Source organism: Kogia breviceps, chromosome 1 (assembly GCF_026419965.1).
Source record: "Kogia breviceps isolate mKogBre1 chromosome 1, mKogBre1 haplotype 1, whole genome shotgun sequence".
Taxonomy (NCBI): domain Eukaryota; kingdom Metazoa; phylum Chordata; class Mammalia; order Artiodactyla; family Physeteridae; genus Kogia; species Kogia breviceps.
In genome coordinates, this window is record NC_081310.1 from 105,326,217 (window position 1) to 105,351,769 (window position 25,553).

Genomic DNA, 25,553 nt, shown 5'->3' on the forward strand with positions numbered 1-25,553 from the left:
AGAATAAAAAGTCTTAAAATTTGTATGGAGACACAAAAGACCCCAAATAGCCAAAGCAGTCCTGAGGGAAGAAAAAGAGCTGGATGAATCAGACTCCCTGACTTGAGACTATACTACAAAGCTACAGTAATCAAGACACTATGGTACTGGCACAAAAACAGCAATATAGATCAGTGGAACCAGATAGAAAGTGCAGAGATAAACCCACACACCTATGGTCAACTAATCTATGACAAAGGAGGCAAGGATATACAACAGAGAAAAGACGGTCTCTTCAATAAGTGCTGCTGGGAAAACTAGACAGGTACATGTAAAAGAACGAAATTAGAACACTCCCTCACACCATACACAAAAATAAACTCAAAATGGATTAGAGATCTAAATGTAAGACCGGACACTATAAAACTCTTGGAGGAAAACACAGGAAGAACACTCTTTGACATTAATCACAACAATATCTTTTTTGATCCACCTCCTAGAGTAATGGAAATAAAAACAAAAATAAACAAATGGGACCTAATGATACTTAAAAGCTTTTGCACAGCAAAGGAAACCATAAACAAGACGAAAAGACAACCCTCAGAATGTGAGAAAATATTTGCAAATGAATCAACAAAGGATTAATCTCCAAAATATATAAACAGCTCATGCAGCTCAATATTAAAAAAACAAACAACCCAATCAAAAAATGGGCAGAAGACCTAAATAGACATTTCTCCAAAGAAGAAATACAGATGGCCATGAAGCACATGAAAAGCTGCTCAACATCACTAATCATTAGAGAAGTGCCAATCAAAACTACAATGAGGTATCACCTCACACCCGTTAGAATGGGCATCATCAGAAAATCTACAAACAACAAATGCTGGAGAGGGTGTGGAGAAAAGGGAACCCTCTTGCACTGTTGGAGGGAATGTAAATTGATACAGCCACTATGGAGAACAGTATGGAGGTTCCTTAAAAAACTAAAAATACAATTACCATATGATCCAGCAATCCCACTACTGGGCATATACCCAGAGAAAACCATAATTCAAAAAGACACATGCACCCCAATGTTCACTGCAGCACTATTTACAATAGCCAGGTCATGGAAGCAACCTAAATGCCCATCGACAGACGAATGGATAAAGAAGATGTGGTACATATGTACAATGGAATATTACTCAGCCATAAAAAGGAATGAAAGTGGGTCATTTTTAGAGACGTGGATGGATCTAGAGACTGTCATACAGAGTTAAGCAAGTCAGAAAGAGAAAAACAAATATCATATACTAACCCATATATGTTGAACCTAGAAAAATGGTACAGATGAACTGGTTTGCAGGGCAGAAATAGAGACACAGATGTAGAGAACAAATGTATGGACACGAAGGGGGGAAAGTGGCGGGGGGTAGGCGTGGCGGTGGTATGAATTGGGAGGTTGGGATTGACATGTATACACTGATGTGTATAAAATGGATGACTAATAAGAACCTGCTGTATAAAAAAAATTTAAATTTAATTTAAAAAAATAAAAGAAGTCCAGGTAGTGAGTGGTAGATTAGCTTGGATTAAAAACTTTTAAAATGTTAAAATGCACACACCCTTATGACCTCCAAAATTACCGTGCCATCGTGAATGCTATGTATGATGCCATAGTTCCTCTCTTAAATTGTCCTTTCTTTAGTAACCTTTATTTCCAATCTCATGTAGAGGTGTCATAGCAGATATTCTCTCTTTTAGAGATAAACTGACAAGATTGCATCAGGAGCGTTAGAAACATTTCCATAATCAAATAGCTCGTTGAAGGTAAAAATAATTCTTCATTTTTTCAAGTATTTAGAAATTATCCAATTTGGTTTCAAATTGGTCCTGAGGTCTCATCAATGAGCTGAAATCAGAAGTAGTTATTGGCACCATTGGACAGGAGAACTCCAAAAGGAAAAATTTTCTGCACTTTTTACTGTAGCTGCAGAAAAGCCTTCAAAGCACACTTTTGGGAGTTCAACCTTATAGCTGGCAAGGCACATTCTGGTGATAGAGGGAAAGACTGATGGATATAAATACTGGGGTCAAGAGCTGCCTGCCAAGGCTGACCTTCTTCGTATTCCTGCCTGTCATTAATGCATTCAGCTTTGACCACTTACTTCCACCTAAATGTCCTAAGATAGCAGCACTTAGGGCCTGACTCCTACCACTAAAATGATGGCAAATACTCAAGAATAAAGAAAATATATATGATTTTTAAGGGCATTTTGGTTAGTTCTATGGGAAAATATTAAAACACTCATTGAGATATTAAGATGATATAGTTACCAATAACAAAAGAACTTTCTGGAAAAAGAGTGCCTCTTTCCCCACCTTCACCAGAGAACATTAGAAGTTGAGTAGGTGGCTAAGAGGCCTGGGTACTTCTCTTAATTGCACTATTACAAGTTTATGGCAACTGCTATAGGACAAGTTTGTTTCCATTAAGCCCTATTTAATAATAAAGACAAACATATTCTCAAATGGAAATGCTAATGGCTATATTTTTTAATACAACCAAATACCCACACATAATCTCATGAGAGTCAACTGACTTAATTTTATTCACAGTACAAACAGCTATCATCAAAAATAAATTAAATGTCCTGCAGAAAGCTGTTAGTGTGACTTCCATTATGGCAGGGAGAAATAATTTCTGCTTTGGGAGAATTATCAGAAAGACAAACTAAGAATGGTTTCTAATTCTTACTTACTGTCAGATACATAGCTGCATAGACACTGAGAGCCGCTTCTTTGGATGGAAATGTTTTCCTTGCTCTCATGATGAGATCCGGGTTGCCTGTGCAGGCCTCTTCCCCACTGATGAACTGCGTATACTGCTGACACCCAAGTGCTGTGTAGTTGGGTTTACACAGGGCGAGAAAATGTGGAGCCAGATTTCCTGTAACTACTTGTCCAGCATTTACAAAGATGTCTGTAGCAAACAGTCCAAATGTATAAATTCCTGAGGAAGAAAACACACCATTTTAACTTTTTGGTTTGTTGTGGTTCAATTTATAATACACCATGATGGAAATATTTTAGAAACTATAAAATAGTTCCTAATACATACATACATACATATATATATATATATATATATATATATATATATATATATTTACGGTTCCTTCCATTTCACTCCCTCCAGTTCCTCCCTTTGCTTTCTGAAGTAGTGGGAGTGTTAAATTATTTAACATATTGAGCTGTCTACCACTGGCTACATTTTTATGCATGGCAGGTTTATAAGACATATGATAAAAGAAGAAAATATATTCTAAGGCTGTGTTTGGATAATGTGATTTTTTAAATGGAGACATGTTTCCCTTGAGAGGGTTCAGTCTATCACCTTCTGCTAATGTTAGTAATCTGTATTTTTTTCCTATTTTTGAATTTTTTTTTAAATCTTACTAACATTAAGCAGAGCAGTCATCTCCCTTTGATTATGCCTCTTAAGCTCATTCAAACTGATATTAACTCAGCTGGAGGTGCCAATTAGCAGCAAAATCCAATGCCATCAGTCTTCATTTAAATATCATGGAAAATCTTAAGTAAAGCAGAATGTTTTCAGATTAATCTCTATATCGCCATCAGAAACACATTTTTTAAAGTCATATAACAGGTAAGTCCCGCCTTATCTTTTATGGCTTGAGTTTCAATTTATCAAATTTGGGACAATTTAGTAAATAATAAAGCAATTAAATTATAATGTTTAAATTATCTTCACAATAGTAAAATTTATTTACTTTGTTTACCTGAAGGTATAAAATTAAGTACATAAATTTCCCCCCTTTTGTAAGGAACATGCCAATTTACTCAAATACCAAAAATATTTTCTAAATTCAATGTCATTGGTCATTATTGCCAAAACTTATCTTTCTACTTAGATAGGATAGGCAAAATAAATTCTTTGGCATCATTGTCAATAAACTTACAGATACAATCAGCAAGGATGTGGTACTGATGTAAAGAAATCCATTCTTTTATAATTTTGGGTAATAAAATCCATTAGGACATTTTAAAACTATGCCAAAATAATACTTCCCAAACAGTCAGTTCATTAAAAAGTCATATAATTCTATTATGATAATTAGATGCTTTTTTTTCTTTGTCATATATTTCTGGATTGTTTGTTTCCTAAGCCTTTACATAATTATTGGCAGTTGTGCTGCAACTCACCAGGATCAAATAATTTTCCAGGATTAGATACATGACTATCCTTTTCATTTTCAAAATATTATGTATTATGCAAGGTTCTTGCACCCAAACCTTAGCAAAACTCTATGTGCATACAAACCACTATGAACCAAAGACCTTAGTTCTCTATTGAAAAAACTTACAAAGAAGCAATGAAAATCTTTCTTTACATCTTACCAGCATTCCATGAGCCATACAAGTAAATGTTACTAAAATCAAAAATCTGGCAGAAGCAGAGAAATGGAAAAGAACAAAGCTCAATAAAATGTTACTGTATATACTCTCTCTTTCCAAATCTCATGGTCTAGCATGGGAATCTAAATGGCAAGTCTTCACCTCTCTTCTCTTGAAATCTAGGCTAAGATGTACTCATTTTATTTAACCAAACCATTCTTTTTATCTGGTACAATAAGTTTTCCTGTTTAAAATACAGAGGAATGTCTGATAAGGATATGGAAATGTCTCTTGATACTTGTAAAGTTCCCAAATGTGCTTCAGAATTAAAATAGTGCATCAGGCCCAAGGCCAATATTGAAGTTAACTGCAAAGATACTTATTAAAGTGAGATCTCATGAGTGTATACACTGTGCTGACCTCCAGAATAAAGTCACTATGAAGAGTGATGTCCTATTATGCAGTAATGCTTTGCGCACAAGCTTCCATTTTATTATAACAAACTAGAAACATCCAAATCATGATAAACAAGGAAACAAGAGGGCTTCCCTGGTGGCGCAGTGGTTGAGAGTCCGCCTGCCGATGCAGGGGATACGGGTTCGTGCCCCGGTCTGGGAGGACCCCGCATGCCGCGGAGCGGCTGGGCCCGTGAGCCATGGCCGCTGAGCCTGCGCGTCCGGAGCCTGTGCTCCGCAACGGGAGCGGCCACAACAGTGAGAGGCCCGCATACCGCAAAAAAAAGAAACAAGAAACGAACCAAGCACTCCTAAATATTTTATAAAATCATATAAGAAGTAAGAAACATGCAGAGACTTAAAAGCACACTTTACTGTGTGCCATTCAGGTGGACTTCGTTTTACTGAGGTTTGCTTTATTGGGCTTCGCAGAGGTGCATTTTTTTACAAATGGAAGGTTTGTGGCAACCCCATGTTGAGCAACACTATTGGCACCATTTTTCCAATAACATTTGCTCACTCTGTGTGTCTATGTCACATTTCAGTAATTCTCCCAATATTTCAAAGTTTTTCATTATGATTATATTTGTTACTGGTGATCTGTGATCAGTGATCTTTGATGTTACTATGGTAATTGTTTTGGGGCAGCACAAACTGCACCCATACAAGGCAGTGAATTCAACTGATAAACGTGTGTACTCTGACTGTTCCATCAACCAGCTGTTCCCCTATATTTCTCTCCCTCTCCTCAGGACCCTCTATTCCCTAAGACACAACATTATTAAAATTAGGCCATTAAAAATCCTACAATAGCCTCTAAGTGTACAAGTGAAAGGAAGAGTCACACATCTCACTCTTAATCAAAAGCTAGAAATGATGAAGCTTAGTCGAAAGCTGAGATAGAATGAAAGCTAGGTCTCTTGTGCTAAACAGTCAGCCAAGTTGCAAATGCAAAGGAAAAGTTCTTGAAGGATGATAAGAAAGCAGAACAGCCTTACTGCTGATATGGAGCAAGTTTTAGTGGTCTGGAAAGAAGATCAAACCAGCCATAATATTCCCTTAAACCAAAGCCTAATCCAGAGCAAGGCCCTAACTCTCTTCAATTCTAAAAAGGTTGAGAGAGGTGAGGAAGCTACAGAAGAGAAGTTTGAAGCTAGCAGAGGATGATTCATGAGGTTTAAGGAAAGAAGTCATCTCCATAACAGGAAAGTACAAAGTGAAGCAGCAACTGCTGATACAGAAGCTGCAGCAAGCTATCCAGAAGATCTAGCTAAGATCATTACTGAAGGTATTTACACTAAACAACAAATTTTCAATGTAGACAAAACAACCTTCTATTGGAAGAAGATGCCATCAAGGACTTTCAGATCTAGAGAGAAGAAAATGCCTGGCTTTAAAGCTTCAAGAGACAGCCTGACTCTCTTATTTGGGGCTTATGCAGCTGGTGATTTTAAGGTGAAGCCAATGCTCACTTACTATTCTGTAAAGCTTAGGGCCCTTAAGAGTTATGCTAAATATACTCTGCCTTTTCTCAATAAATGGAACAACAAAGCCTGGATGACAGCATTATCTGTTTACAACATGATTTACTAAATATTTTAAGCCCACTGTTGAGACCTACTGCTCAGAAAAAAAATTCCTTTCAAAATATTACTGCTCATTGAAAATACACCTGGACACCCAAGAGCTCTGATGGAGATGTACAATGAGATTAATGTTGTTTTCATGCCTGCTGACACAACATTCATTCTGCAGGTCATGAGAAGTAATTCTGATTTTCAAATCTCATTATTTAAGAAATACATTTCATAAGTCTGTAGCTGCCATAGGTAGGGATTCCTCTGATGGATCTGGGCAAAGTTAACTGAAAACCTTCTGGAGAGGATTCACCATTCTAGATGCCATTAAGAACATTCATGATTTATGGGAAGAGGTCAAAATATTAACATTAAATAGGAGTTTGAAAGAAGGTGATTCAACCCTCATGGATGACTTGGAGGGGTTCAAGACTTCAGTGGAGGAGGTCACTGAAGATGTGGTAGAAATAGGAAAAGAATTAGAGATAGAAGTGGAGCTTGGAGATGTGACTGAATCACTGCAATCTCATGATAAAACTTGAATGGATGAGGATTTGCTTCTATGGATGAGGAAAGAAAGTGGTTTCTTGAGATGGAATCTAATCCTGGTGAAGGTGCTGTGAAGACTGTTGAAATGACAACAAAGGGTTTAGAATCTTTCATAAACTTAGTTGATAAAGCAGCAGCAGGGTTTGAGAGGACTACCATTTCTAAAGAAGCTCTACAATGGGTAAAAAGCTATCAAACAGCATTGCATGCTACAAATAAATCATTTGTTGTCCTATTTTAAGAAGTTTCCACAGCCACCCCAACCTTCAGATGCTACCACCCTGATCAGTCAGCAGCCATCAACGTTGAGGCAAGACCCTCCACCAGCAAAAAGATTACAACTCATTAAAGGCTCAGGTGATGATTAGCATATTTTAGTGATTTTAATTTTTAAAAGTATTTTTAATTAAGGTATGTATTTTTTAAGACATAATGCTATTGCACACATAACAGACTAAAATAGAGTATAAACGTAACTTCTATATGCACTGGGAAGCCAAAAACTTCATGTGACTCACTTTATTGCCATATTCACTTTATTGTAGTGGTCTAGAACTGAGCTCAAATATCTTGGAGGTATGCCTGTATATTCTTTAGAAATATGTGTGTAAATGAATAAAAATATTTTACTTAACTAGACATAATATAATTTAACAATATTTAGGAAGGTTCAACTTCATCGAAATACTTTAGTTCTGAGTATATTATTGCTTATTTTGTTATTAAATGATTCTCATGCAAAGATTAAATGGGTCAAGAACACAGTATTGATGCATGTGAAAAATATAACTTTTAAAGTTTCATATAAAAGCTATCCCTTCAACAGTATAAATGAGGGCTGTGGGGATGTATAAGTTGATGGCAATAAAATGAACAGTCTTAGATATGAAGACCTTTCGTCTCCAGAGAGATTTAAAGGCATGATGACATTTGATTAGTCTTTAGTGGGTTTATATACAGATTAGGTGATCTGTGCATAATATCTCCAAAGTCTTCATCTTGTTCTCATCAATATGAGAAATATATCGAAGGGTTATAGTATCTGTAATGTTAATACTGATCAGAATTTATCTTAAATGTTATTTAGTATATATAGATATGCACTTTTTCCTATTTGATAAAGCCAGGAAATAATAATCTATATTAAGTTTTATTGTTTCAGTTAAAAAAACCTGTCTTGGCCACATGTCTTTTGAATTGAGATGATTTTCAGTAATTCGTCAATGTTCATATCATTAGTGCTAGAATTTGAGATTTAAAGTATCAGTAAATCTTGTCCCCTAATAAAATCACCAATACATTTTTGTAAAAAATGGTTTTTGTACCATTTTTTGTACCAATTTTTTGTAAAAAAAAAATGCCTCAGAAGTAGTTCACGGAGTGCTACTTATGATAGTTAACAAATACAGCATTTCTTTTATTTGTCCAGCTATTTTTCTTGTCCTTCGTGATGTTCAATAACCAACCTAGATTATCATTTCTACCTAAGCGTTGTTTCTGAAATTTAATAAACACAGTAAATCATTTCTTTTAATTATGTAATTTTTAGTTACTTTTAGAATTTAAATATCCAAGTATGGTGGGATTTGTTTTCCTTAAAATAATATGGAAATGACACCACGAAATGGAGTTTTGCAAAACAGGAGAGAAAAATAGTATGCAGTGTTTATTTTTAAAAACCAAATTGAAACATTTCAAAGAAAATATAACCTAATATTTGAATACAGATAATATGCTGGTCATTTTAAAGGTTGGCTTATACATAAACATTGTTTTAGCAACAATAAAAACAATTCAATGAACACATACCAAGAAATCGCACAGTTCTCCTCACCAGTGGGTTTATATAGCAACAGTCTCCAGTTAAAATAGTTTTCTCCTGGTTTTCAAAATCCCTTGTGGCCAGTTGTAGGCAAAACACAGCAGTTTCTCCAACTATTATCTTCCAAGGAAATAAAAGATTAAAGAACATTAGAATTTAACCAGTATAATTGTAGAATATTTTTATTTTTAAAAAATGCAAAAAAAGGACTTCCTTTGAGTGGTAATAATCTCAATATAAACCTGAACCATATTTGGGTAACCAGACCCTTTTATTATAACCTTATCCCTATATATATAAAACCCATATTTCCCTCAATTCAAAAAAGTATTAAACTGATAAATTATGAATAAAAACAGACTATAACATTTTTGCTTTCTAGAAGACTTCATTAGAAGTGAAATATATGAAAGATCTTTGCTTTAAGGATGCACTCATTTTTTTATCTGTAATTGAATTTCAAGTTTCATTTTTAAGTGATTATGTCTCATTTAAATTTGACTCTGCCATAGATATCAGAACAAATATCAATGAAAATAATCTTGGGACTTCACTGGTCGTCCAGTGCTTAAGACTCCATACTCCCAATGCAGGGGGCCTGGGTTCGATCCCTGGTCAAGGAACTAGATCCCACATGCTGCAACTAAGAGCCCGCAGGCTGCAACTATAAGATCCCACAGGCCACAACTAAAGATTCCGCACGCCGCAACAAAGATCCTGCATGCCTCAATGAAGACCCGGTGCAAACAAATAAAAAAATAACTACTAACTAAATAAACATTTTTTTAAAAAAAGAATGCTTTTATTTAAAAAAAAGGAAAATAATCTTGAAAGGATCTGATATAAATATACTAATATAAAATTATATTAATACTTTTATAACAAGAAAATATAATCAAAATAATATCATTATTCTATTCTGGGACATTATTGTAATCACTAATATATTCTTTATACTTTAGTATACATATGTCATTTTAATCTTCATAAAAACTATATGAAACAGAGAATATTATCATACCTCTTTGACAAGGGAAAAAAACAAGACTTGGAACTCAAATGAATTGTCAAAGGCCACAGAGCTAGTGAGGAGAAAATTAGGCTCTGATACAGATTCTTTACTCAACTATGTGATTTATGAAAGGACCTGGCTACCTTCCACTGGTGTTTGTACCATTTCATTAGTTTTTATACATGGTCTTTGAAATCACCCAGCAGGGTATTAGAACAAGTGTCATGTGTCATAATACCATTTTACAGATAAGGAAATGAAAGCTTGAGGAGGTTAAATGATTTGATCCTCATAAGGCCAGTCAGAAGCCAAGCAGAAATTTCTGACTCAGCCCTAGATCTGACTCTATTTAATACCACAAACAACCACACTAGAAATAATTATGAGAAAAGAAACCAGAGCCAATAGCACGTCTCCTAACTTGTCACTGTTTAGGTTAGTTTTTAATGTCATCTTACAAGGTTAAATAACGCACTATATAGGGAGTCTCTGACATCCACTGGAGAAGTGATTTTGGGGTCTTTGTGAAAAGATATACTTACGATTACCAGATATTCAAAATTATGAGTGGGAGGTAGAGAAGGAGATCACAAGAGATTAAGTGCTTGACTAATTTTATCCCAATACATGCAACAGATTATGAGGCATCTCTTAATTTTTATCCTTCCTTCTACTTCCTTTTCCTCTACTATATTTCTTCTTCGAAGTATGTGAGGGTTCAAAGTTTAACCAGAAGTTGTTTATCTGAATTACTTTAAAGGAATCTACTCTTGCCTATCTGGTAAGGTAGAATTGAATTAGGAAAGGCTAGAGTCTATAGCTCTCCAAATCCTCCTAAAATTTTTAACTTGGGCAAAGTCGAGCAGGTCAGCCTAAACAGGCACAACAGGTATTTCTTTATGGGTTCATCAGCTGCCACCAGGGTCCTAGAAGAAACTGACAAATAGACAAGCTGTGTGACTGACACCTTCTTATCTCCCATTCTGAATCACTCTTTCATGACCTACCTTCCTCTTTGCTGCTCCCTGAAAGAAGTTATTTTCTGAGTTCTCAGTTCCAACTTCTTCCAGGTCTGTTTTACCCCAGAATGTTCCAAATTCTAACATTCTATCATCCACTCCACATCATGAGCTGACTGATGCCCCCCGATTCTGTCCTCTGAGCCTTCTCTTCTCCACAGCAGGTATCATGGGGTCTCCACTCCCGGGTTGGCTCCACCCCACAGCACACTGAACCCACACCTCAGTCTGTTAACACACTAAACTCCCTAGACTGTAGTAGCTACCCAAGAATTCTTACTGAATGCATGAATGAATCCCATCCTCAATAGATCGGAAGGTCTTAGTCTGCCTCTGACCTTTTACCTGACTCCTAATAACCACCTTTTTCTGCCTTGTTCTGTGATGAAGTCTCTACCCTCTACCCTAGTTCCTATAAGCAGATCCTGTATGTTTAGTCTCTGACTTGGTTACCCATTTACTTACCAGACTAAAAGCTGCTTTGTCCGGGATACTCTTCCCAGGTTTCCTAATGTTAACCTCTTGCTTGTCTGTATCCCTGCACATTGCATGTTTCTGAGTTTCCTGTTTGTGTCTTAAGCATATCTGTCAAAACAATGTCTCAGTCAATATTATTTGGCTGCTACTAAAAGAATCCCACTCAAACTGGATTAAGAAGAATAGGGAATTGATTCTAAGGTTGGTGGGTTATCTCAGAACCTAGTGTGAAAGGGCACAGGATTTGGTTCAGGGATGGAAATTTCTCAGGAGTCCAGGCAACTACTCTCTCAGTCTCATTCTTCTTCTCTGGAGTCATGCTGTCTCTCATCTCAGCTCGTCTCTGAATGCCTGACTCATTCTTGTCTTTCTGCAGCCGCTTCGCCTGCTTCCTAGTGTACACGAGTGCTCCAGCAGTCTCCAAGAGCCCTGCTTCAACATGTCAGCTCAGTTCAAGGAAAATTCAACTAATTAGATTTACTGAAATCCGATTCAAAATTCCCAGAAGGTTCAGCTTGAGACAGGTGTCTCTTCGGTCCAACTAATCAAGGTTAAGAAGGTGTGATATGGTGTACGAAAACTGCCTGGTGGGTAGAAAGGTTAGTTCTCAAAAAAAGAGAGTTGCAGGGATGTCTACTTCAAACTCCCATCCGTTATATCTTGCTGGACCTCCTCCGTGCTAGTTCTTGCCCTTCGACTAGCACTTTCTACCATGTTCTCTGGATACTGGCTTCTGTCTGCCTACCTGGACTTCATCTCATCAAATTCATGTGTCTAGGCCCTAGTGTCTGCTTTCCTGCAGTGGGTATGTCCACTTCCCATGCTCTAGTTCTCCCTCCCTCACTGTGACATCTGTGGAACTCCTCATCCAAATCATATTCTTCCTTAACTTCCCTCATCCCAACTTCCTAAGGCAAAAACTCCCATTGCTACAACTCTCAGATAAATTCAAGTAATGAAAATAACACAATTCTTATTACGATGAATACCTGGATGCCTCTGAGTTAAGGACACTGCACTGATGTTTAAGGAAGGGTTTATAATCTAGTTGGGCGGACACAAGGTGAGATGATTAATAATGGTGCAAGGCTGTAAGCACTGAGTTTTGACTGGTTTGGACAATAAGTGCCAGTAGAACATTTAGGAAGTGTCACTGAGTCACGGAGGGCATCTATGGTGGCCATGAAATGTGTCACTAGGATCTCCTGCTCTGGGCAGGCTTTCGGTCTGATGTTCCCAGTTGTCACTCCTCTGGATCAAATACTGAGTCCCTGCTGAGGCCACACTTCCTGCAGGCTCCTCCTGGCAATGGCTAGGCATGGTGGGGGCATTCAGGTGAGTCTGTTCCTCTAAGATGTGGAATAGACTCCCCATGATTCTGGCTTTTCTTGGAGCTATGCTGTACTCTGAGGTGCTTCCTATCCAATCCTCCTTCCTTCCTCCTCTCCTTCACAGAGGTCAGCCCTCCATCATAGTCTGAAGATTCTCCTTGCCTTCTCTGGTTTACCACCCTGCAACTTTTATCTTTCACAAGTGTTTCCCTTGATAAATATACGGTATATATCTAATCACATTTGGTACCTGCTTCTAGAAGAACCCAAATTAACATGGCATCAAAGAAAGACAGGGCGTGATTCTTACTACGCTTCAAAGAAGGATAGTTCTTAGACAGATGTAGAGGGTTTGGATGGAAGCCCTATGGGGAAGACAGTATTAGGAGAGGAAAGGAGATAGCCTTTCTCCTTGTAGCTCTCAACTTGACCTGAATATAAGGCTAAAGTGGACTGAGTTTGTCTTGGAGGTAGAGGCTCTGGTCAGTGAACTGCAGACCTAAATTCTATGTTCCCTGATTTTATCAGGTTCTTTTTATCTTTACCTGTCAGAAGCCCTCCCTAGAGGATTTCATTCCTCCTAAGGCTTTACCAACCCCTGCTACCGTAACAAGTCCTAAATATTTCTCTCTCCCCTGAGCTCCAGATGCAGGTCTCCAGCCACCTATCAAATAGCAACATCTCAGCATGCTCAGATCTACATACTGAAGCCTCAAAGCCTTCCCATCCAAAGTGAAATTCCAGTCTCCCACCCTAAACCTCCTGTCTAACTTGGACACACAGGCTAAAACTCTCACACCCTTACACACCATGCTGAAACCTTCATTTCCCTCCTCTGCCTCTCTCTATCAATTGGTAACCTCTATTGCTCTTATATTTTAATATTCTTGTATTGCTCTTATATCCTCAGATCTCACCTCTGTGCTTGCATTTTCCCTGCTTAAATTGTGTGCAATCCAAATTTCTTGTTTACAATTTCCCGTGTGTCTTCATAGCCAATGGAGTAACAGGAATTGTTGCAAGAGATTGTTTACGGGTGAGCCTAAACCCATCTTTTTCAGCTTCCCTTACAAGCCTCCAGACATGTTATGTTCCAGTCACAGCTAAACATTTTCATTCACCAACACACCAGGCACTCCCATACACTCTGGCTTGTATACATGGTCCACGCTTATGATAGGCAATGGTAGGCAGCTCTGTTCTTAAGACATGATTTACATACTGCCTACTCTACTACAACTGTATTCTTGGTACAACCCATCCCTCCCTCCCTCTCTGTGTTCCAATAGCACTTTGTATATTTATTATGGTACTTTACACATGCTTTTGCAAGTATCAGTAACATCTGTCTCCTCCACTCAATTGAGAGCTTCTCTGAGACAGGGATTGTATAATGTTATCTTTATATTTCCATATTAAAGCACAATGATGGGCAATAAATATGAATGGCTGCATGAATGAATGAAATCGAGCTCAATCGGCCCTTAATAGACAATCACACCAACCCAGAGAGAAATAAAGAAGTCAAACATGGTTGTTCACTGGCACAACCAGAATCTGAATCCAAATTGAGAGCTATTTTGACCGCAGCCTTTACCTAGGAATGTGTAAGCTTTTCCTCTAATTTTTCCAGGTTAAGCCAGGTCAGTCCCCTGCTCCCTGTTGACACTCCTCAATGCTCAGGTTTCATCCTGGAGTCCCACCATACTCCTAGCATTTCTACAGTTTTAAGGGAAAGGTGCTGGGGCACAAAGCACTTTTATAACTCCTGGAATCTCCAGATGTAAGAGAACTGAGTATAGAAAAAAATACTTTCCTGATCCTTTTGACACACACACGAGTCTTCCCACAAAGACCAAAAAGCCTTCACACCACCCTTTCTAACTCTGCCAGTATTATTTTGAGGTTCTCTTTCCAGGAAAATTTCTTCATATTTCTACTGCAAGCATTAGGTTCTTATGTGTAACTGAGGACCTGGTGCTTTGGTCATTTCTCACCATTGTCAAGAAGGAGTTCTTAATCTGGAGTCACTGGCTGCCATTTTCAGTAGATTCCCAAAGCAGCCCTTGGGGAAAGAACATAATTGGTTGCTTTCTCTCCTGGGAGTGGGAGACAGGGAAACATGACAGGACAAGGGCATGGAAGCCACAGATGGAGAGGCTAAAAGCTTTGTAGTTTTCCTTGATAAAATTCCCTTTCTCTGTGAACTTATAAATGAAAGCTGTTTCCAGAGAGAGTTGAGATGATGAACAGTGTTAACTGAGACCCACCAAGAGGAAGCACGGCCCCTCCTCTTGCCTGCCACAGGCTGCAGCGGGCTACAGAGAATGAGAAAAGAGTAGAACATCGGGAAGGACACCTGTGGCTCTGGCGGGGAGAATCAACCCGCTTCCCATGGGCCAGCAGTTCACTGGGGGCATTCCTCCCCCACCTCAGCAAAAGCTCCCCATTCACTGGGAAATAAAAGAAAAAGAAAAAAAGACTCTACTGGTAGAGGGGGGTGTAGGCTGGCACAGTAAGAACACAGCAGTCAACCCTCACTTCATTTCTTGCATCTGCCTTCCAGCTCCCCTCATCTGGGCTCACTAACCTCATCCCACTATCACGCCTCCCCTGCTAAGAGAGGAGCAGGCCATTGTTCCCCCAGTTCCATTGGAAGCCCTCAAGCAACCTCCATGGAAGGTTGCTGTCATTTGTGGTCCATGACAATATATCTGGAATGTGATAAGATGCCCACCAAGGGCTCAGGAGCTGATACTGAAGGGCTGTCACAGCTTCTCAGAGCTGTGTCTGAGCAACTGTGCTGTTTCTTGAGTCACAGTCCCCTCCCCACCGCACCCTGACAGTCTACCTCCTTGGAGGAAACAGTTGTGCTCTTGAACCTCACCCAACCTGTAATTGGAAGCCCTACAGTCCACTGACCAACCAAAATGAAGTACTATATGCTCCCTATGATACACCACCCTCTGAGTCACTCCATCATGCTTTACTGAACTCAGTGTTGACATTATGAAGCTGCTTGAACCCTACCTTGCTTATCGAGCTGGGCCTATACAGTCCCCCTTCCTAAATGACCCATCAATGCCTCCATCTCATCTTTGAACACAGATCTGGTATTCAGTTCTGTTTCTTATCTTTTACTACGTTCACCAGTGAGTAAAATGCTCCACGTGGCTGATGAAAGCAACCTACAAAAATACAGGTGTGAATCATAAATCACTAAGTATGAATTTCTCTGTTATGAGCACATAATGTTGCTCTCATACCTCAGCTTCCAGGGGCTGACCCTCTGTTATCCCTACTTCTTCATGACAAAATACAGAAGTTTTTTCCAGGATGATAACATCATAACTACAGCAGCAGAAATCATGTAATCAGTGTGGTGGTACTGGGCATGTGTCTCACACATTTCAAATATATGTCAAATAATAATAACAACTTTAGATCGTAAAAGTTTAATAATGGCACACAGTTAAGTTTTAAAATGTAGGAGGGTACCGGGTTCATATGTAGGTTCCTAGCAACCACATTTTGCATTCTTGGTTATTATACAGACATATATAGAGACAAAGCTCATTTCCCATCTAGCCAAGGAAAGTTCTAAGCTATACTAAGAGGTAAAAACTACACTGGGTACTAGCTCATTAATTTTGTGTCATGATGATACAGAGAAACAGGTTTCTTCTGCGTATATATGGATTTCACTCTCTCTAAGTAAGGCAGTTGTTAACTTCTTGGAACAGTTTCTGAGTGAAATTGAGGTTAGGAGAGAGGAGAATTAATTGAACTAAAATAGTAATATAGTTAGTGAAGAAGTAGTTGCACAATCCCTCCCAGCAATTCAGAAACTATGGCTATGTCTTGCTATAACCTGTTTATGTTTCATAATTTAACCACCAAAAACTTGTATTCTCACTTTCATACTATAAAGTAGCTGTGGGAAGTGGCTACCTAGCTTGGACCAACATTCGCTGCACACCCACCTCTAGGTGATTTACACCAAAGGATGAACTACCTATGGTAGTTTCAGACCAAAAAGGCAAAAAATCAGGTGACTTCTCCATGTTCTCTCCCTGCATCTGTTGACTGGAAGCAGAGAGATTTCTGGGTCCATCAGTTGTTGATCCCACAAGACAGAAGGGGTCAAGGTCCCTGAATCAGCAGCCCTGCACTGGACTGTTACATGAGTGAAAAACTCTAGTGTATGAAGCCAGTGAAATGTGGCGGTTTATTTGTTACAGCAGCTAGAACTTGCTAATTTACCTGTTTTTCATAAAAAGGGAATAAGTCTCAGGCTCAGAGTACTCAGCAGAAAATAACTGGCTATAATTAAAAAACATTGGTTTTCACTGTATTTAATTTATGGTTACCCTCTATTTATCAAGTGATACTGGTGTTCCATTTACAGTAATAATACAAGTTTTCTTTTATAATAACTTGTTAGCAAAGTACATTGATTTAAAGAAAAAATAAATGATAGTTGAGGGGATATGCAACCATGATAGAAATCATGAAGGTGATACCTGAGAGGTAAATTTGGGAAACATTTAATATATAATAAAAGCTAACTTAAAGCTTCTGCACAGCAAAAGAAACAATCAACAAAATGCAAATGCAACCTATGGAACGGGAGAAAATATATGCAAATCATGTATCTGATAAGGGGTTAATATCCAAAACATACAAAGAACTCACACATCTCAACAGCAAAAAAGTCAACCCAATTAAAAAGTAGGCAAAGGAACTGAATAGACAGTTTTCCAAAGAAGATTTACAAATGGCCAACAGGTACATGAAAAGGTGTTCCATTATCACTTATTATCAGGGAATGTAAAGCAAAACCACAATGAGATATCACCTCACACTTGTGAGAATGGTTATCATCAAAAATATGAGATAGCAAGTGTATGATAGGGTATGGAGAAAAGGAAACCCTTGTGCACTGTTGGTGGAAATGCAAAGTGGTACAACTACTATGGAAAACAGTATGGAGGTTTCTCAAAAAATTAAAAATAAAACTACCATATAATCAGCAATCCCACTTCTGAGGGGTATTTATCCAAAGGAACTGAAATCAGGACATAGAAGTTACCTGCACTCCTATGTTCAGTGTGGCATTATTCACAATATCTAAGATGTGGAAACAACCTTCGTGTCCAGTTATAGATGAACTGATAAAGAAGATGTGTGTGTGTGTGTGTGTGTGTGTGTGTGTGTGTGTGTTTGTGTGTGTACAGAATGGAGTTCAATCATGAGAAAGAAGGAAATCCTAGTTTGTGACAACTTTAATGAACCCCGAGTGCATTATGCTAAGTGAAATAAATCAGACAGAGAAAGACAAATACTGCATGGTATCACTTATATATGAAATCTAAAGAAAAGAAAAAAAGAAAGTCAAACTCATAGAAACAGAGAGTAGAATGGTGGTTTGGTTACCAGGGGCTGGGAGGTTGGGGAAATGGACAAATACTGGTCAAAGGGCACAAACTTCCAGTTATAAGATTAACCTCTTCTGGGGGTCTAACATACAGCATGGTGATTATCGCTAAAAATACTGTATTATATACTTGAAGGTGCTGAAAGAGTAGATCTTAAATATTCTCACCACACACACAAAAATGTGTAATCATGTGATGGGTTGGCGGTGTCAGCTAGGGCTATAGTGGTGATCATTGTGCAATGTAAAATGTATCAAACCAACACGCTGTACACCTTAAGCTTACACAATGTTATATTTCAATTATATCTCAATAAAGGTGGGGGAAAAACGATTTCAAAAACACATAGCATGTACAACGTTTTAGGGACTATTCTCAGTGCTTTGCAAATATTTACCAATTTAATATTTAAAACAACCCTATGAGGTAGGTACTGTTATTGAAATCCAGTTACAGATGAAGCACAGAGAAAGTGTCTAGGATTGGATATAGAGTAAGGAACCAACCTCTCAACACAAGGCAGCCCACCTCCTGAGCCCATGCTCTTAGTCTTTACATGTTAAGAGCAGTGGTTAAGATGTGGGTGTGCGACAACAAGGAGGCCCTAATACCTTAGGGAGAGGACAGATTTAGTGCAACAGTGGGTCAAAGGTAGCTTAGATAGAAGGCGAGGAGGCCAAGAACGAGATTTGTTCCTGTGAATTAAGGTTTGTAGTCTTTAAAAAGAGACTCCTGTTAAAATGCAGATAGCAGGGGATAAGAGACACATGACAGCTGTCAAACCACCCAATGGATGAGACAATCTTATTATATCATTTTTAATTGGAAAACCAGAGGAAAGGGATATGTTTTTTTGAGAGTGCTCTATGGGCGGTGATTCCCAGATACGGTCCCCACACAAGCAGCATCAGCAGCATCTGGGAACTTGATGGAAATGCAACTCGGGCCTCACCCCAGTCCTACTGACTCAGCAACTCTGGGCACGGGTTCCAGCCATTAGTGTTTTAATAAGCCCTCCAGCTCTCTACAGGCTATTTTAAGGAGTCTAAAACTCCTGATTACCACGTTTTAAATTTGTCAGGGACATTTTGTAAAAGGGGTTTCTAGATATTTGTGTGAACAAATAATTATTAGATACTTGTACTGTGCAAAGAGCTATTCTAGGCATTGTATGAAGGGTGGGATTGTAGAAGAGGTTAAATGAAGCCTAAAATAACAAGAGATCCAATGCTCTCACTTTCCAGATGTTTTACATGAGACTTGGAGAGATGAAGTACCCTGACAGGCCACCCAGTGCTCAGCACCCCAGCAGGTCACGCTCATTTGCTGGCTCAGAGTCTACTCACCACACTTCTCACTATGGCTGGCACGCAGAAGGACATCGGAGAAGCATCCAACCTCCCTGCCACTCCCTGCCATACACAAGTAATACTAGTGAATGAACAAAGAAGGGGTGAGATAAGGAGTAAGTGCTGACTGAGGACCCGAGTATGTGAGGGAGCAAACACCCTGGCAGAAAGGGATCCAGTCTGAGCAGTGGGGTCAGTATTAACTCTCTAGGGCCTGAGGACCAGAGAGCAGAGGATGGAGAAATGCTACCCGGAATGTTTGCTCCAAGCCCGGGAAAGGCATGTCTGTGTCTCCAAGGCAGTACAGTGAGTAATGGGCTCAAGAACCTGACTGCCTGGAATTGAGTCCTGCCTTTACCTCTTCCTAGCTGAATGACCTTAGATAAGTCACATAACTTCTCCTTGCCTCAGTGACTTCATCTATTAAAAAAAAAGATGATAGAAATAATGCATCATGGGCTGTGGTAAAGATTAAATGAGTTAACTGTTTCTTAGAACAGGAGCTAGCACAGAGTAAGCACCAAGCACATTTTAGCTATCATTAGATGACCTTGAAGAATCTGTCCAGCTCAGATCTGTGATGGGTTAGTGTTTGTGGTAAGGGAATCTGGGATGCCTGGAATAGCATAATAAAATGGTTTGATAAGTTGGAATAGTATGAAAGTCCTGCCACTAATCTTGGGGTGCATACGTGTGTTGTGTTAGGGGGTTGGGGGAGCAGCAATGAGGATGCAGAAAAAGGAAACATGGTCTGCCTAACAAGGCACAGATTTACATGCTATGCTCATTCTTGTTTGTCTTTTTTTAACAACTAGACGCCTGTGAAAACCATTAAAAAAACTTCTTTCCTATTTAAAATAATAGCTGCTAATTAAACTTTACATGATATCCATACTTTGCCCAACGATTCATATAAATGTAGTGAACATAAGCTATGAGAAAAATGAATTATAAGAGCACTGTAATATAAATTCATTTTGCATACTTGTAGTGTTTTTTAAAAATTTTAACATATAGGGTCGAATTCTGCATGTTCACAAATCTGTAGGCCAGTACGATTATAGTGTACCTGTCATTCTTCAGAAAAGCTAGCCTATAATTAATAAAAACTAGTATACGGGTTATTAGCTTGCCTTCAAGCTCTTCTAAAATACATGTTTGAATTAATTTCCCCTGTTCTTATCAACAATAAAAAAGCAACATGAGAAAATTTATTCTTTGGGACCTGGAGATAAAGGAGATTTTAGAAATGAGCCTTTGAAGCACAAGCAGTAATTAAATGTCCCTATGTCAGTGCTTCTAAAACTAAGTTCAACAGGATGTAAAGTAGGGTTTTTTTGTTTACTTGTTTGTTTGTTTGTTTGTTTAGGGAGGTTGGGGGGAGACTCCTGGATCAAAAAAAAAATCAGCTAAAAGCGGCAAACTCTAACCCCTCCTGGAGACTCTCGGTGCACATTAGCACATCAAGATTCATAATTTCCAGCTACCCTATGATGGTATTATTCTACTGTCTTCATTTTATGGATGAGGACACTAAGGTGTAGAGAGGTTATCTGACTTATCTAAGGTCATTCAGGTAATAAGTCAGGAAGTCAGGACTCACTCAGCTCCATGCAGTCCAGTTCTGGAGTTCAACTTGACATTGTAAAGTTGTATTATCTTGCTTTATTTTAGGAAGAAAAGTCTGGTAGCTAAAGCTTTCTTGTCTGAACCTTCTGCACTTAAAAGTGTAATTTCCTCCCTATTAGCTTTCCTACATAACCCAAAGCATGACAAACTGTTAAAGAAAACTGTTAACTTTCTGAAATTGATTTGGTCTTAGCAATCTATCTTCTAGGGACAATCCTGGTAGAGTCGTATCCCAGAAACACTAGGCAGAGTAAGTAAAAGCAACGTCTTTTTTTTTTTAAGAAGAGAAAAATTCACATTTAGGAAGGATTCACTAGTATAGTTATTTATGATAATTGGATAAAAGAATTAGGGCTCCTTAGAAAAAGTAAAGCTAAGAAATGCTAACTTTATAAAGCAATGATGAACTCATTCACCACTTCCCTAGTTATTAGGAAGAGGAGAGAAGAATGTCTAAAACAAAAGAGACCAAGTAATAATTCATATGAGAGAGAAAAATATTACTCTGAAAAATGACACAGGTGGGAAATAGAGGCTTTTAAGTAGTGTTTTGAGATGTATCTGTGTAGCAGAAAAGCGCCCAGGGAAGGATAGTGGGATTTACCTGATCTTTTCAATCGATGGCTAAGAAAGAATGACATTTCTTCTCTATAGTACAGACGAGTTATACGTTCCCTTACTGGACTTCCTTGGAATGCCTGCTGGCAACTGAATCTGGGGAGAATAATCTCAGGACCTGAGCCAATGTAGTAACCCTTCATTACTGTCTTTAGTGGACAGTAATTTTTTTTTTTTTTTGGTAGTTCGAAGAATCTACACTGCTGTTTGGTTAAGATTTCTCCTGGACCAAAATGTAAGTTTCTGTTGTACAACAGGACTGGATGTTTAGTGGTCACCTTCAAGTGCCTTACCCGCATTAAGGGAATATGCATTCAACAGACTAAACTCTGATACTCTGAGTAACACTCTCTTTTGATGAAAATAGGCTTTTGAGGTGACAGCTCTGCCTGGGAAAGCAGAAATAGTATTCTCTACAATTTCAAATTCATCATACAGATCTTTCCCTTGAGGCCATCTTCTTCCGGTTTTCTTGGCTTTCATTTCTTTCATCTTTAAACAGACTGCCAGGACAAATGTCTTTTAAGGCCATTCATTTTTACTGAAAAAAAAAAAAGACTAGACATTTGAAGGACTTTATTTTTAAAATACTTTCTCAGGAAAAATAAATGTTGATTACGCAGGAAATGCTTCTACTTTACCAAGTCATTAAAAATGCTGATGAGAATGTACAAAGACTAGCATGATTGAAACCCAAAAATAAATGAATGAGATGAATCTTGAAACATAAGCTCATTTTGCAGTCTGGTCTCACTTGTATTTGGTGTACGTGTAACTTTCCAGCTTATTGCTCCCAGCCTATTAGGAAAAGGTACAATTATAACTTAAATGTGAAACCCTAACAGTTCTGATTCCATTGAATTTATTAAGCAAGCCAGTGTAAGGTTTTCCAATATATAACAGAAAATGCATTTTAGAAAACTGATTATTTATCCCAAATGCCCTTAATTTAAGCTTATGATACATATTTATTATATAAATTCATAAATACATACATAAATACAAATTCATAAATACACCCTCTTTGTTGTCGTCTTAAAAAGTGATATATAGCACTTACCATGGACCAGGTACTGTTCTAAACACTTTACATATATCAATTTGATATGGTCCTCACAACTACCCTATGAGGTAGGTATTATTATCCCTTTTACAGATAAGGAAACTGTGGCACAAAAAGGTTTAGTAATTTTCCTAAGGTCTCATAGCTAATGGCAGACCTGAGATTCAAATCTAGGCAGTGTAACTCCAATTTTAATATTATATTCATCATTAAAGATTTTTGCAGGAATGTAGTCAAAGCACTTTATAAAATCCATATGAACCTACTTTATCACTTAATGTCAAACTTGACATTGTGATATTTTTTATTATTTAGCTTGATTTTAGGAAGAAAAGTCTAGCAAAGTTTTTCACCTGAACTTCAGCACTTATGAATATAATGTCCCTCAATTAACTTTTCCGAATAAAGTACAAATACTGGAATCTGTTCTTAAAAAAAAAGCTAGATGAGGCTTATAGATAAGATGTTCTAACGAACAGTTAAGTGCATTCAAACGAAGAGTACAGTCTGTATGGGTAGGCAGAGTGCAGTGCGGCTGGGAATATTAATTTTTGCAATGTCTTCCCAGCCTCCTGTATCTTATTTTTAGAATCAGCCTGTTACCCCGAAATGTCATTTGAAATACTGGTGATGGCGCAGTTTGGTGGGAGGTTCAGATAATATTAGCAGGAAGTTTATTTTAAAAACTTTGAATAAAAATCATATATTCATATTATTTCTCAAAAGAATAATGACTATATATTTATTTGCAGGAGTTTAACAGAACAGTAGAAGCCTATAGGACTGATGTAAAAATGTTTCTATTCATTCAAATTATTAAGGGAAAAAAAGTCTGACGTTGAAGTCCACTATCTCTTCCATACACAGCTTACTCAGTTTCTATGCTATTTCCCTACCACCATTCCCCTGAGATTCAGATTAACTTTTTTTTTTCAGATTATCTTTGACATATATTTGAACATGCATGTAAACAAGCTGCGCTTAGATAAGAATCCTTGACTTTTACACTTGGGAGGAATTCGATCTTATCCAGACCCTTTACCCTTCAGAAAACTTGTTCAAATATCCAAGCCAGGCATAATCTTAGATTCTGCCTCTCTCCTGAGTCCTACTGCAGGCTGTCAAAATATTTAGAGTCATTACATCTCAGCACTTAACAAGAGGGTTTCTGAAAACATAAAATGCCAGCTCGAAGCCCTCTGGCACCAAGGTCCAGAATTCTGAGCAGCAATATCCAATGAAGGGTTTAGAAGCCGTTTTCCTCTGTTCTGTCCTTTGTTTCATTCAGAAATAAAATGAGTCTTTCTGATCCTTTTTATTGCATGGAATATTTTCATGTTAATAATGCTGGCTCCATCTCCTGTTGACCCAGAGGGTACTGGCTCCCTAGGGTCTCCTCACTGGGACCATCCGTGTGGAAACTGGTGACAACACTTCAGAAGGTTGAACGAGCCCCCATTTACAGAGTACAGTACTAACTACCGTGCAAAGAACACAAGAACTCCTCCAAATTCTCTGGCTTCCACCAGATTTACCCACAGAGGATCTTGGGAGGTGTTGGGCTTGAACAGACCCTGGGTGGAAAGAACAAGAGTCCTCTCATGGGTATAGAAGAGGATTCTCATTCAGCAGCCTCTCTTTCCAACTCCTCTTGATGCTGCAGGACATTTCAAAATCATAATTTTTTGACCCATTGTTTATTACATTTCATAGTTGGCAGGCATTTTGAGAATTCTGCAATTCAGTGCCAAAAGGTAAATTTGTTAACAGAGAGTTGACATCCTATGAGTATTTGAATCCTATGAATATAGCACTCAAATACTCAGAAAAACATTCCCTCAAAAAAGCAACGGGAAATAATTCTACTTAATGAGCAATTCTGAGCACAGTGTTCCGGCCAGCAGTTTTAGATAGCTATTAAAATCTCAATCAAGTTTTCTTTCAAAGTCTTAATTCTAATCTCTCCGTATGAACTTAAGCAAAACAGTGTTGAAACGAACCTGCTATGTGCAGTACTGATCATTTTAAAGGTTTATTTAAGATCAGTATTTATAATTCATTACAGCATTAGAATATTCAAGTGAATTAAAATTCTTCATATCTTGAAATAAAACTAAAACCTTATTTAATAAATACTGATTAAACCCAAACTTATATGAAGCAGATACTGTTGCTTGCCTAACTAGTGGTAACTATCCCTCTTCCTCACAGAGCCTTGATTTTGCTCTGTTAACAACCTTCCCTAATGGCCATGATCTTCAGAGAAATCAGGGCCACCTCAACCTCAGGGGATGAATGATTTGTCAAGTCCTGATGGCCTCATCTGTGACTAGTTTAGGCTTGGGCATGTAATGAAATTCTGCCCAAGGAGGGATGAGGTGACTTCTGCTGGGAATGGGTGCTTCTGTAACAGGGATTCTTGCTTAGAGACTCACAGAAGAAATATTCTTCTAGACATCATCACGTTTGCATGTGATTTCTAGAACAAGGGTGGCCACTGGGCAATTGTGAGCGGAGGTAGCAAGAGCGGAGTAGACGCATAGTATGTCAGAATGGAAAGAGAAGAGAAACCTGGATCTTTTTTTAAAAAAAAGAATTCAATGATTTTTTAAAACCACTTATCTACAAATATTAATGTACGCCTCATAAATAAGCATTACCAAAACTATTTCATCCATGCAGTATGAACAATATACAATGAGAAACAGATTGATTATATTCAGGAATGCAGTGATAATAGTCTAGTAACACAATTTACTAAATTTAAATATTAAATCATACAATCATTTCCAAGGATGTTGAAAAAGCATTTAATAAAAGGAGCAACGTGGATT

General features: G+C 38.0%; 1 protein-coding gene across 9 annotated transcripts in view; it reads right to left on the minus strand.

Moving 5' to 3' along the window:
• PLPPR5 (phospholipid phosphatase related 5) overlaps nucleotides 1-25,553 on the minus strand; it is a 124,052-nt gene that overhangs the window by 73,884 nt on the left and 24,615 nt on the right. For 5 of the 9 annotated variants that reach the window (XR_010841795.1, XR_010841793.1, XR_010841791.1 and 2 more), the window contains 3 exons: nucleotides 11,280-11,399; nucleotides 8,771-8,903; nucleotides 2,724-2,974 (listed from right to left, as the gene is read on the minus strand). Coding sequence is in view for 5 of the 9 variants with exons in the window: in XM_067040348.1 (XP_066896449.1) it covers nucleotides 2,724-2,974; nucleotides 8,771-8,903; nucleotides 11,280-11,399 (504 nt within the window). In the remaining 4 variants the exon portion in view is untranslated. The remainder of the gene's footprint in view (nucleotides 1-2,723; nucleotides 2,975-8,770; nucleotides 8,904-11,279; nucleotides 11,400-25,553) is intronic. The other 4 variants (XR_010841799.1, XM_059072891.2, XM_067040362.1 and 1 more) reach the window with 1 other exon arrangement.